At 42.4% G+C, this 13924-nt stretch overlaps 1 protein-coding gene across 5 annotated transcripts in view; it reads right to left on the bottom strand.

Moving 5' to 3' along the window:
• The window catches only part of LOC127969990 (zinc finger SWIM domain-containing protein 8), a 39267-nt gene that overhangs the window by 4544 nt on the left and 20799 nt on the right, over nt 1-13924 (bottom strand). For 2 of the 5 annotated variants that reach the window (XM_052572149.1, XM_052572150.1), the window contains 19 exons: nt 13702-13783; nt 13479-13599; nt 12110-12311; nt 11367-11542; nt 10073-11240; nt 8851-8982; nt 8579-8758; nt 8111-8294; nt 7911-8009; nt 7675-7799; nt 6926-7214; nt 6650-6802; nt 6187-6409; nt 5731-6020; nt 3188-3411; nt 2573-3064; nt 2035-2275; nt 504-674; nt 48-167 (listed from right to left, as the gene is read on the bottom strand). In XM_052572149.1, the coding sequence (XP_052428109.1) occupies nt 48-167; nt 504-674; nt 2035-2275; nt 2573-3064; nt 3188-3411; nt 5731-6020; nt 6187-6409; nt 6650-6802; nt 6926-7214; nt 7675-7799; nt 7911-8009; nt 8111-8294; nt 8579-8758; nt 8851-8982; nt 10073-11240; nt 11367-11542; nt 12110-12311; nt 13479-13599; nt 13702-13783 (4672 nt within the window). Of the gene's footprint in view, nt 1-47; nt 168-324; nt 422-503; nt 675-2034; nt 2276-2572; nt 3065-3187; nt 3412-5730; nt 6021-6186; nt 6410-6649; nt 6803-6925; nt 7215-7674; nt 7800-7910; nt 8010-8110; nt 8295-8578; nt 8759-8850; nt 8983-10072; nt 11241-11366; nt 11543-12109; nt 12312-13478; nt 13600-13701; nt 13784-13924 lie in introns of those variants that run through there. The other 3 variants (XR_008156461.1, XM_052572152.1, XM_052572151.1) reach the window with 3 other exon arrangements.

Raw genomic sequence — 13924 nt, 5'->3', positions numbered from 1 at the left:
GGACTTGTTTTTCCTAGAAGACATATTACAAAGATATGTGGGCATACCAAGACGAGCAGCCAGGCCCAACAGCCACTTGACGTCTTCGGTGTACGGGGGGCTACGGGAAAAGTTGTTTGGATGATCGTTGTGGGCCCTCCTTCCCAACATCTCCAAGGCCAGCATGCCTAAATGAGGACAGGAAGATTTCACCATCAACACTCTTGTTCTGTTTGACACTGTACTGTATCATGTACTGAACTGACACATGCACCCAACGTCCTACTCTCCAGGATTTACGAGTACTCATAAAACTGAAATCATGCCTTTATTAATATTTCTCACTGTGAGAGTTCTTTGTCAGTCCTGCAACATGGACTCAACCGATCTCTCCCTCACCTCTCTTGATAATTAATCACCACAATTCAGGACCAGATGGATCCTAATGGGTGCAAAACAGCAACATAAGGACAGGCAAGCCATGCCCTAAAGGTTCTATGTAATTAGAAATCAGGCGTCCTTACCGACTCTGTAGGCCGAGTGGAGGTAGTGCAGGCCCTGCTGGCTGACTGGCTGACTGTGCTGCTCGTCTTCCACAGGGAAGGGTGTGCTGACCAGTGGGGCGGGCTGGGGCGAGAGTCCAGGAAGAGAAGCCCCCTGAATGGCCTGGATGGTGGCGCCTGAGTGTATTCCTCCTGCCGGGCAAAAAATAAAAAAAGGGTGAGAGGAGGTTTCATGTGTTTGTCTTTGAATTTGCAAACTGTCTAATAGTTTTGCTTCCCAACGATCTCTGGTGGACCTGTAAGGACAGTAACAAACTTTTGTCTGCACTGGACTAAAGGTGCACTAAATCATTTCACTGGCCTTGAATTTTGTATTCACAGCTAGGTGTGTGATTTTGTGTTATCCGTGCCTTTGTAGAGCTTTGCAAACACAAATATCTCTTCTTTCTGCACTTCACCTCTGCTTTAGCTGGTTTAATAATCTACCTTTCTGAAAGTGATTTAAAATAATCCATTTGGCATCTCATTTGAAGTCACTTTGGTTGAGATCTTCTGCTAGCTAAATTAAAAATGTAATATTTGTACATGTTATATCTGTCATTCATAAATATTATTCCACAACTGAAAGTGTCTGATAATTAGGAGTGGGAATCTTGGGCATCTCACAATTAGATCCAATTTGGAGTGACAACCCAATTCTAAAACAATTCCTGATTATTCTGTCATGCCCAGATAATTGAGACATCAAGTCTCTTAAACTGTTAATACAAAATCCACACTAAAGCCTTTTTTTCTGGTGGTGGGTTATTGCTTGGTGCCTTTTTTAGGGCTGTACTGTCATTTTGCAAAAGCAAATACACAGAGGTCATTTACATTCCTTATGAATGAGCTATTAACAAAACATCAAATATCCATCAAATTGAATATTCTTTTGTTAGAACATTGTTAAAAAAATACAACCAATTACATGGATTTGTCATCACTCCTACAGCCGTGGTATTAGAAATACTCACACAGCATAGCAGTTAATTACTTTTCCAAAATTAGGTAATGTAAGACAGTCTTACAATGAATAAATGATTAAAAAAAAATAATATTAAAAACTGTGATAATTATTTTTTTAAGAACTGAAAAAAAAAAACATCGCAGTCTGTGGAAAATAATCCAGTAGTTTTATATGTTTGTGGATTGAAACCAAATCTAAAAAAAAGATGAAGACTAATGAACTGTTATTCCCCCCTCAACTCTACTCAAAACAGGGCTTTCTGAGAACAAATTAGATCTGAGTTGATCATATTATCTCAACATGGCACCCACTGTGAAGAACCACCCTTACATGGGAAAAAAAACTGCTATTTAAAAGGCCTGATTTGACTCATGCAAGTATAAATATTTTAAATACATCAGATGACAGTACTATTCTCATTTCTGGCAAATTGCTGCAAATGTGAAAAACCTTGCATTTATTCAGCATTCATCTAAATAACGTTTGATATGCCCAAAAATGTGTCTTCATGTTAAGTTGGAATCAAATCTAACTTGTCGTCCTTACCTGCCACAGTAGTGCTAAGAGGCAGGGCTGCCTCTGTGGTATGGTATGGGTGGACAGCGATCTGAGTCATGGACGGCACTGGGACTCCAGGGAAAGTGACAGCAGTCGCTGCCATAGGAGGATGAGGGCCAGTAGCCACAGAAAATGGGTACTGAGCACCAATAAAAGCAGGGTGCATTCCCTGAGAAGACAAACAGACGCTCTTAAAACCTGGATGATACGTCTTCCTCGAGTCATATACCTGCCGTTGAAAAATTACAAAAGCCACAAAATAAAGTTAATCCAAGGGAATAGCTGTACAGATCATCATAGACATATAAACAAACTGTCAGGGGTCTCTCTCCATTCATATTCTGCCAGGAATGTGGCACTATGCATCACTGACTGCCAAGTAAGAGTCTGCCCTAGTGCTTAAATTTAGTATTTATCACCTTCAGTTAAATGCAGACCAATTAAATTACAGGCCGAGATAAAAATGCTAAGCACAGATAACTGAAACCCATAAATCATATCACAAAGAAAGAAAGAGAGCTCATACTTGTGGGTAGGCGGCCCCAGACACAGGGAAGACAGCAGGACGGGGAACGTGCTGAAGGGGGTGACCCAAATACTGCGGGGTGCAGACGGTGGGCAGATGGGTTTGGATGGTGGTGTAGGGATGCAGGCCTTGCGTGTGTGCCATGGCTGAGCCCGGCAGCGCGTGTGACTGGTAGATGGTGGAGCCGACAGAAATGACAGGAACTACAGCGGCTGCAGTCACTGTTGTAGTTACAGCTGCTACACCTGAAGAGTCCAAGACACCCGTGTTATCCAGGATACCACAGATTCCCTCGGGTGGCGTTCTTCTTACTCCACCATTGGCCCCACAGCGGCCAGACCCCTCTCGCTGGGCCCCAGAGCCTCCACCCACTGTTTGCTCATACAGCCAATACCACTGGTGAGCCACCTCAAACAAGACCTCCGGATAAACACCGCCTCCCTTTGCAGCCTCCTCAACTGCCATGCAAGCCTTCTCCAGCATCAGATTATCCTGAAGAGAGAACAAGACAGAAAAATGTTCTTTAAAGGCAACAAGCAGATGATTCTGATATTATTAAGAGTAAAAATGTGCAGATAATGATGTACAATGAAAGAAGGCTGTGCTGGACGATACCTGCTCCTTGCACTGCACCAGGGCTCTCTGAATCTCGTTGGGATTGAGGGCATGAGCATGAGGCAAGCAGCTCAAGGCTAGCTCTGCCGCAGCACGCACCATATTGGGATCCCGTGCTCGTGATGCACGGTCTGCGAGTGACGCCACCTCCGGAGGTGTGAGGTGCCCATCCCAGCATTCCACCAGGATGTTGAGGGCAGCACTCCCAATCTCCATAGCCTGGCCTATGAAAACAAGACAAGAATTTAAAACCAAACAGAAGGCAGGTTTGCCCACCTATATTCTAGCATACTGTATTAACTTCATTATCCATCCATCTTATCAATCCAGCATCTCTGCATCCATATATATCTATCAACCAATATATATCCATCGATCCATATATATCAATTCATCTAAACCGATTTCTACAAGGGTTCTTCGATCAGGATTTTGAGGCCGATCACAGAAAGCGGTATCTGCCGATACGATCACCGATACAGATCTTTTTACAATTATTTATAGTGATGATCCAATTAAGATTTGTAGACATTTATTCGGGACCTCTCTTAGGTGACTTGAGAGGATTTTTTTTTTTTTTTGAGGGGTGGAGGTGGCCATTTTTTCAAATATATATCCCTCTCACAAAACAAAACATTTAAACTACTTTTATTACGTTATCACAAACATTCTAAATTAAAACTTACCACTGACAGAAACAGTCAGCTCTACTGCATTTTCTTTTTCATTTAAGGCTTTATTACAACCAATAATCGCAGTTCATAAAGAACTTTAATTAAAGGAAAAGGAAAAGTTCTCTTTACCTTTAAACCTAGCCAAAAACCATAGCCTATGTGTTGGCTGTGAAACACGACAGACTTTAATTATATGCATTTATGGTGTAATTACTACATTTATGTCAACGTATGTTCATATGCATTGACTGTTATTTTAATTTAGCATGTGAGGCGCAAAACAAAAAAAAGGCGTAGTGAGGAAACTATCTCTGCACTGCTGCAGATGCGCCGCTTCTAGATGCACTGCCAGACCACAACCGTGTGTGCAGGGTAAATGCTTTAATCCATTAACATGAGCGTGGAAAAAACACACACCACATATGCACTGCAAGTGTGCATGAGCGCACGGTCTTCAGGAAAGCGCATGAGCATTGAATGGTTTAAAAAAAAATAATTAAAAATAAAGAAATGGTATTTATAAACTTTAGTGACAACACGACACTGCTGCGATAGTGTAAGGGACAATTTCTGTTCCCTTGGGTCACCTATATCTATCAATCTCCTGCTGATTTTGTAAGTTTACCCACTTACAAAGAAACGAAGGGTCTGAAATTTTTAAGAAAGGTTTAACGTATAGAGACAATATATATTTAAAAAAATCCAGAAAAAAACATATTATATAAAGGTTAGAAATTGATTTGCATTTGTGAACTAAGTATTTGATCCCAAAGCAAAACATGACTTCGTACTTGATGAAGAAACCCTTGTTGGCAAGCACAGAGGTAAGATGTTTTTTGTAGTTGGGCACCAGGTTTGCACAGTTTCAGCTCCCTCCACAGATTTTCTATAGGATTGAGGTCATGAGACTGGCCAGGCCACTCAATGACCTTGATGTGATGCTTCTTGAGCCACTCCTGTGACTGCAGCCGCTTTAGGACCTTGTGGCCACTGCAGGATTTCAGTTGTTGCATAGTGTTATACCAATGGTTTGATTGGTGACTGTGGTCCCAACTGCCTCAAGATCATTAACAAGCTCTTCCCGTGTAGTTCAGGGCTGATCCCTCACCTTTCTCATGATCATCGTTACCACATGAGGCAAAATCTTGCACGGAGCTCCAGACTGAGGCTAATTGTTGGTTGTTTTGTATTTCTTCCATTTCTGAATAATCGCACCTAAAGTTGTCTCCTCCTCACTAAGCTTCTTGCAGATGGTCTCGTAGCCCATTCAAGCCGTTTGCAGATCTACAGTCTTGTCTCTGACATCATTTGACAGCTCTTTGGTCTTGCTCATGGTGGTGAGAGAGGTTGGAATTGAAGATACAGATTGTGTGGACAGGTGTCTTATACACCTAACCATCTGACATTAGGAGTAACTTCTTAAAGTGACAGGACTAATCTGTGTTACACATGGGCACATAACCAGTATGGGGGAGCCAGAATCCTTGCTTGTTGGTAGGGAATCAAATACTTATTTCACTCAATGAAATGCAAATCAATCTCTAACCTTTATATATTGTTTTTTTGTTGTTGTTGTTGTTCTTTGATATTATATTTATATACATTAAAATAAACCTACCTTCAAAATTACAGGCCATTTCTTTATAAGTGGACCAACTTACAAAATCAGCATGGTATCAAATAAATATTTTATTATCTATCTATCTATCTCTGATATACTGAAGGACAGTACTATAGTACTCTTTCATTCTGATTTGATACTCTGAAACCAGGTTTATGAATTTTAAAGATTACATTTGCATTTCAAGGGGATACTCATAAATCATGTTGAAGTTTGTGATCCCTGCAGATTAAACAACTATCTCTCACCTGTAATCCAGGATACATGTGAGGAATATGTCCTTGACAGCCAGTTTGGAGAGACAAAATTATGCAGGCCGAGGGCATACAGGCCAATTTCAAAGGCACACAGATGCAGGTTGCGGTGGGGCCCTTGATGGCCTCCGCTGGCAGAGGGTTGAGTGAAAATGGAGGTGGAGCTGTTTCCACCAGCTTTAATCAACACAGTCTTGGCCAGCTCAAAGTAAAAATGGGCTGCTGCCTCAGATGGCTGGTTGGGCACGTGTGGAGCGTGGCATTCAGGCCGGCGGCCTTTATACCTAAGAGAGAAAGAGGTAATGTCTGACAAACTGTAGACGTAGAGGATCAGAGAATCTACTGAATAAGAGATTGTTTGCTGAGGGCTCAAAAAGAGATACTAATGAACAAGCCCCTCAAAAATGAGCCCAAATCCTCAAAAGACGAGCCAATGGGCATTTGTCTCACCTGCTGGTGTCAGTACTCTTGGCTCTGGCTCCTCCTCCAGCTCTGCGTGAGCCGCTAGATGACGATGAGCCAAGTGAATCAGAGGAAGAGCTGCTAATGCTGTCACTGTCCTGGCCTCTCCCCCAGGAAGCAGCTGTCCAACCACCTCGCAGTGGACGTCGACTGAGGGTAGGAGAGCTGTCTGAGGTGGTCTCTGGAGCACTGCTGTCAATGCTTGCCATGCCTGAGAAAACACATGACCATCTCAGACTCTCAAATTTCTTTATGCACAGTTAAAAATAATAAAGTAAATAAATTAGTCATATGCATGAAATATTATATTTGGAAGCATGATCAAATTATTTTAAAAAGCTAGCGGATAAGTTAATTCCTATGAGTTTTTGCAGTGATTTTTAACCTCGTGACTAATTTAAACACCACAGGTGTTGCTTCAAATGTTCTCTTCTGCCCCAGTGTCTCTCACCGGTGTGTTTCTTTTTCTGCCGTACAGGTGATCCCCAGCAGCGTGTGCCGTACGCCCCACGGCCCCCCAGTGCCAGACGACTGGGCACAGTGCCCTCGGGCTTGAAGGGCGCAGCTTCGCTCTGCTGCTCACAGGAGGTCGACTGCGCACCCTCTGCCAAAACAAGAAGTATGAGAGAGATAAAATTAAACTGGGTCACTCAAACTCTACGAGGACCCAAGACAATAACATTTCAGCGGTGGATCTCCCCCTGATTCTTTGGTGGATGTTGTTCACCTTGATCTCTGTTGTCAGCGATGCCCTCTCCTGTCACCGTGCTCTGAACTCCACCCCCCACCAAACTGCCCTGCTGTCCCGCGGCTCCCCCTCCAGTCACGCCCTGCACAACAGCTGATGTTGCTGAAGTGGTGTGCTTTGACACTCCTCCCGTGGCTCCGCTAGCACCATGGGTGGCATGTTTAGACGGGCTCTTTTGGCTGCTGGTGGCTGGTTTGCTCGAGTAAAATGAGCTCAGAGTTTGCGGCTTGTGGGTCTGGCTCTCACGATCCAGGAGCTTGTCCAGAATCTACACAAGGATAACATCAAACATCAATAGTTTTGAGACCATTGCTAAGACTCCCAGCATGAGTTTGCATGGTCTCAAAGGGATAGATAACATGAAGAAATCATGTACATAAAAGTCAGTAAGAAAATGTATTCAGTCTTTTTATCTAATCTTCAGCAACAAATCAGCATATTAGAAAGATTTCTGACACTGAAGACTGGAGATGAAAATACACCATTGCCATCACAGGAATAGATATAATGTTAAAATATATTCAAATATAAAAATGTCATTTTAAGTTGTAATCATATTTCAGTGTTGCTGATTTATTAGCCTTGGTAAGCTTGAGACATCGTATCATCCTCAACCTTTTGAATGGTAGTTTGCACTCAAGTAAATTCCTTAAACTATGCCATCACTTTACTTCAGAAGACTGTAACTGTAGCTTATGTATATTAAATGAATAACTTCAAACACTTGCCTTTTTAAGCTTTGATTGGTCATCTTTATAAGTGATCATCAGTGCTAGAGCCAGGTCTCCTTTCTCTCTCCGTGTGCCTTCACATAGCAGAGGATGCTCTGCCTCACTGACTGTTGTCTTCATACCTTAAAAATCAGACAGAAAAAGACGAGAAAATGAGGGACAATTGAAACACAGAAAGAAGGAGAATATCCTAAACAAAACACTTTTTTTTTTTTACTTTAACTGATTATTACCAAGAGCTGCTACAGCTGCCTCAAATCCCAGTTCCTCATCACCAGGCATTTCATTGTTACGGTTCCGGCTAGGAGGTCGAGAGCCCGTGGGAGAGACCACTGCAACAAGCAAGTAAAAAGACAATAAAGAGAAATAAAATTGAGCATGGGGATTTTAAAGCTTCTTCAAAATGATGGGAACAGGTAGATACGGGACTTACCAGGGGTGCACAGTACGTCAAATATGAAGCTTGCCAGCATGAGAGGTAAAACCGGTCGATAGTCACAGAAGTTTCCATCACGGAGCTGCTCTGCTCGGTCCCTTATGGAAGTCATTTCAACAAGACCCAGAGGAATCTTCTTCAGCAGGGCCACCACCTCTGACTCCTGATATGCCAGCTTCACCTAACACAAGAGCACAGTAGCTCAGAATAACGGCACTGAAAATGCAACACTGGCCACATTTAAAACAAGGAATCAAAACATTACAATGCATTTTTAGTTTGTCGTCTGTTTCAAAGTGTGAATCTGGCTAAACTCTCTCCAACTTGTGTCCCATTTGCTAATGTAAATGATATTATATTACAGACTTCCTATATCTGTCAAACTAGTCACATCCCCAACAAGACACTAAATTGTCATACTAGCAGATCACCAGGTTTATAGGATGAATGTAATTTCTGCTTTACCTCCAGAGCTTTAGTAGAAGCTGGTGGTCTCTGGAGCTCCAGAGAGAACATGCCAGTGTTGAATGCCAGGTTATGGAGCTCAAGCCTCTCACTCAACACAGTCAGCAGGAAGGCTACTTTAGACAAGGCGTAAGTGGCCACCTGCGTCTGTTTAGTGGTTGACACTTTACTCTTTTTACCCTAAACAAGAAAGGGAGAGATCAAAGGTGAGCACTAGAATGATGTCACAAGTAAAACCTGTGGGAAAACACTGGAAAAGTCTGTTTTGGTACCTTTGTCTGCGGCTGCTCCACCTTCAAGTCAGGAGGGTTAGACAGCAGATCTCGAGCAAGTTCAACAGCCAATCGGCATGCTTCATTACTATAGCCATGAGCATAGAGAGCCTCCGCACAGGCAAACAGTATCTGCAACACACCATTATACCAATGAAAATCATTTAACATTCAGTGCAATTAAATCTGAAGAAAAGAAGAAAAAGTTAAACTTTTTGCAACACCAGTCATTATTTTATGTATTTTTACAACTGTGTACATAGTCATAAAAATCTACATGATAAAACAACCATCCTCAAATTGAGTCACTACATCTCATAAGACATGTGCAGGTATTCAGTAATGCATATCACGCTAATGAATATGCATGATATTGTTATCGTGGGCACTTCTAAATATCGTGAATAACTATACATTACAAATTATTCCGAATTTGGAATGCATTTTAAGAAGAATTTTCAATCAACTGGTCAAATGCACAACACTGCTGTATGCTGCCTGAAAGACGTGTGTGTGCTCTGATGTAAACAAGCACATGAGAAGCACATGGGGGAACACATGAAAGCACATTCACTCTCTGACAGCAGATGGCGCTAAACTGCAGAAAATGCAGCCCTTACCCTGAAAACCCCATAAATAAAGCAGCTGCACTACTTCCTAAAACATAATTAAACCATTTTAAATAGCCATTCAGATGTGTGTATTCACTATGGTGTTCATCACAGTACCAGGTGTTTAAATATTTAGACTAAAGAGCCTATTTATTTTCAAATTTTCTTTTTCATTTTAATCTGGACTACAACATGCCCTAGATATTGTTTGAAAGTGTTTTGATTCTTTATTTGTTCAATCACACTTTACATTAGGGCTTCATTAGTTAATTAATTAGTTAAACTGCCAATTAAAAATTCTTCTGAACATTCATTAATCTTAGGTATTCCAATATTTAATAATACGTTGTTAAAATCGAAAGTTGCAGCTTATGACCACTTTTTTAAAACTAAATTTCAATATCATGATAATACCGTATACGGTGATAAAAGCATTAGCAATTAAATCACAACATATCCCTACATCTCATCCTTTAATAGAAACATTATACAAATCATTTGCTGAATTAACGCAAACAATAGACCACCTGTGTCACCAAATGGAGCACAAAAAAATTAGTTTCAAATAAATAAATTCAAATTCAGCACACACACAAAAAAAAAAAACTCACCTCCATCCTGCCCTCCTGCTCCAGAGGTTTAATCCCAGCAAAGATGTCAGGCTCTTCCTCATGGTTGCCATCTGCAACCCCTCTATCAGCTCCCTCTTCTGATGCAGCACTAAGGTAATAAGCTTGATAGTCATCTTCACCCACAGCATCTGCTCCTGCTGCCTCAGCTGCTTGAGGTCCTGAGGCCCCTGAAGCCCCGCTCCCATCTCCCTCTCTGCGTCCCTGCTGATCCTTGCTGGGGATCGATGCAGAGGGCCGAGTATCATCTACGGGGTCTTCGACTCCTCCGTTCTCATCCAGATCTGCCTCCACTTCCACCTCTTTCTCCATAGCTGCCACTACTGGAGCTGCGATGGAGCAGGCATGGGCATCAGCAGCAGAGGGCAGCACACGTTTTGTCTCAAAAGCATGCTCTTTTGAAGCAGAACCACTGTATTTGAGTGGCTCTCGGAGAAGAGGGCTGGGTGATGGCAGCATCTCTGGCGGAGGAGGAAGGAAGTCAAAGGTGTTCGAGGCCTCCGCTCCAAGTGCCAGGCTGGAGCCATCGTCCAGACTCAGCTCTGCCATATCAGGTTCTAGAGAGCTATCCTCACTGCTAGTTCGCCGTTTAGCGCTGGGGTGCTTCCCGCTGACGCCACTCGAACTTCCACACGAACCCTTGTTGCTCTGTGTGAGCTTGGCCTTACTACCAGCTGATGGGGAGGAGCTACTAGCTTTATAATTGCCTTTACCTCCCTCCTGAAGCGGGAGAGAGACCCTTCCACCTACACAAACCATTCCTTTCCTCTTGCACACAATGGTCTCCTTAGGGCGGACAGCCACCTCCTGCTGGGAAAGATGGGAGTTGCTCCGTGACTTGTGTTCAGAGGAAGTACCTTCTGACGTTCCACAGCGAGCTCCTTCTCCTGGTTCCCCACTGGTCCCAGCTTTAGCACCCCTCTGCTGCTGCACCATCCTGGCCCAACAAAATGAGGCATTTTTCTTGTCTGCATTGCAATAGGTGATGCCAGGTAAAGGGTAGGCCACTTCCCAGTTGAAGTAGCAGCACTCCACAGCTGGTTTGAAGCCCTGGAAGAGTTTGTCAAGAGACTTGCGGTGCTGCCCCCGTTTCACAATCTCGATTACCTTCAGATGCCACTGCTTTAGCTGGGCAGCCACTTCCAAACGCCTGAAGAGTCACAACGAGACAAGCGAAAGAACATTACCTTTCCCAAGTGTTGACAAACATAGCCACAACTCTAAGTATTATAGATCAAATATGAATCACAAGTTCTTTAGAGCCTTTAGAGCTCACCTCTGGGGACTCATGGTGGGGTCTAGTACTGCCAGTCTCCATAAGACAACCATTTCATCACACATGCTGGCACACGCATGTGCTGCAACCTCTGTCTGGCCATTACTGCGACCTGTGTGCCCACTAGCACTGCTGTGAGAGGCGGAAGTCCTCACACTATACCACCAGCCAATGATCTGGAGGAAATACAGAGAGAGCAGTAGACTTACAGAACAGAAGTCAGATTATCCAAAGAAATATTAATCAGATACAGTCAAAAATAAAACTGAGTCTAATAAAAAAAAAACAAAAAAAAAAACATATGGATTGAGACTATATATTATTTAAATATGTTATTATATATTATTTAAAAATTTGCAAAAAGCAAAAATTTTTACATACCATACTAAATATACTAGAATATATTTCATAAAAGGATATTATATAATTTCCCCAAAATAAGCCTGTATGCAAGAAATTAATATTCTTCCCATAAATTTACAGATCGAAAGGGAAAATAACTGTGTCCACACCTTTTCAGCACTAATTTCCCAATGTGTTTTTAACCCCAAATGAGGGTTTGCGCTAGCGCGAGCTGATAGTAAGTCTGACTCTTAAGGTGTTTGGCTGTAGATATTCCTATGAATCTGCTATTATTTAAATGCAGGCACAAATGTGGAGGGTTTTTGCATCAAGATGATGCAATTTTTAACACATGAATCTGTCACCCCGGTGTGAGAAGTGTGGCCGAGTCAGGTTTGTACCTGTTCATGGGTGAGACACTGTTCAGTGAGGATTTCTAACAGAGGCGCAGCGTTGCTGTCTCTCCTCTTAAACATCTCTCTGACGATGGACAGAAGGTTCCAGATGCCCTCTGGCTCTCTACCTCGCAGGGGCCTGAGCAAACAAGCCCATTCAGCAGCTGCCGGAGGCTCAGTGGATGACAGGTACATGGAGTTCACATCACTGAGAACAAGAAGTGATAAAAACAACAGTTAGTTTCTGTCTGTTGCTCGTCCATCTGTTTGTTGTTCATCTTCATTCACACAAATGCAAAAAAAAAAAAAAAAAAAAAACGTATCCTGTTTCCTCTTTAAAGAAAAAAAAATGTGTTAGGCCTGGTTCACACGGGACGATTTTAAAATTGTCGGCCGATTTTCCAAACCTGAGAGACCCCACACACGGCGATAAAAAAAAAGCACAGGTTTTAACAGTTTTGGTCATACAGTGTGTGGTGTGCAGCCACACGGCAAAATCAACACATCACACACGAACCGATTTGACTCCCGAGCATTCCCAGGTCAGACAGGAAATCTCACAAAATCCCTCGAGATCAAACGTGACTTCAGAGTAAACAATCATGGCGGACGAAGAGGATGCAGTGGCCATAGTTTGTGCTTTGTTTTAACGGGAAAAAAACATAAGAAAAACAAGAAAAGGCGATGGTCAAAGAGGTGGAGACAACGTGAGCATGGACTATACTTGCTACATCATGATATGGAGGTAAGTTGTTGTTTTATCTCATAGAAATGTTGTTACGTACTACACAGATTACTAACCGTTGAAATAAACGTTCATATATTCGTTTCCATGTACTCTGGTGGACTGCAGTTGTGGATGTAGTTATGCCCATCGACTTTATTTGTATTGTTATATTTTACAGGTTTCTGACAGAGAATTGGTCAAGGAGCTACTTCGTATGAGTGTGGAGGACCTTGAGTTTGTCCTCAGGGGACAACACACACAAGAAGAAATCGGGCCAAATAGATCCAACATGTTGGATATCCCCGATTTGAGATCGGAGCGGTCCCGACGTCCTTCCGAGCAGAGGAGAGCAGTCTTAACACACCACACACGGCAGGAATATTCGATCAGATTATTTTAAGATAATCAGAGCATCCTAAGATTGTCGGAAGGGGTGAATCGGGGCTAAAATCGGCCTAATTATCCTGCCGTGTGAACCAGCCTTTAAGCCATTACAAATTTGAGTTTGTTTTTCATTTACAAGTGAAAATTTGTTTTCTAGGTTTAACAAAGCAAAATCTGTGAAAAAGCACCCAACGGGGAATGTATGCTTGATTGAGAAACTCGTCTTCATTACAATATAGGTAGAACCAGACTGGCTGTTTTTACCTAAACACAACAGGTGACGGGCCACAGAACTTGTGCAAGGTCTTCTTTATGTTGTCACTGAGGGTGGACTCATCTAGATACCAGGTGCTCTGGTCAGACGCCGAAGGGCCAGCAGTAGGATCTATTGTACCAATTGTTAGAAAATAAAAATGAGGATTTACAAAATTCACAGAGAATGAGATATTAAGAATTGATTAATTGTGGTTTGTAGGTCATTCTATACCCGGGGCTCCGCACACGGTGTTAATAGCAGTAGACTGGGAGGACAGAAGCTCATCTAAAAGACGCTGAGCTGTCGGCAATATCTGCAGATACAAAACAGCGAATCACAAAGCCAGAAATTAATCCCAAAATGTCATTTAAAGTCATTGTTGTGTAAAGCATCAAACAGACATTACAAAAAGTAGCTTCAGCAAAACAAAAACAAAAAGTTTTGACTCAACATA

The sequence above is a fragment of the Carassius gibelio genome, chromosome B13 (genome assembly GCF_023724105.1).
Source record: "Carassius gibelio isolate Cgi1373 ecotype wild population from Czech Republic chromosome B13, carGib1.2-hapl.c, whole genome shotgun sequence".
NCBI lineage: Eukaryota > Metazoa > Chordata > Actinopteri > Cypriniformes > Cyprinidae > Carassius > Carassius gibelio.
Note: the sequence above shows the minus strand (reverse complement) of the source record. Positions and strands in the feature narration are given on the sequence as shown.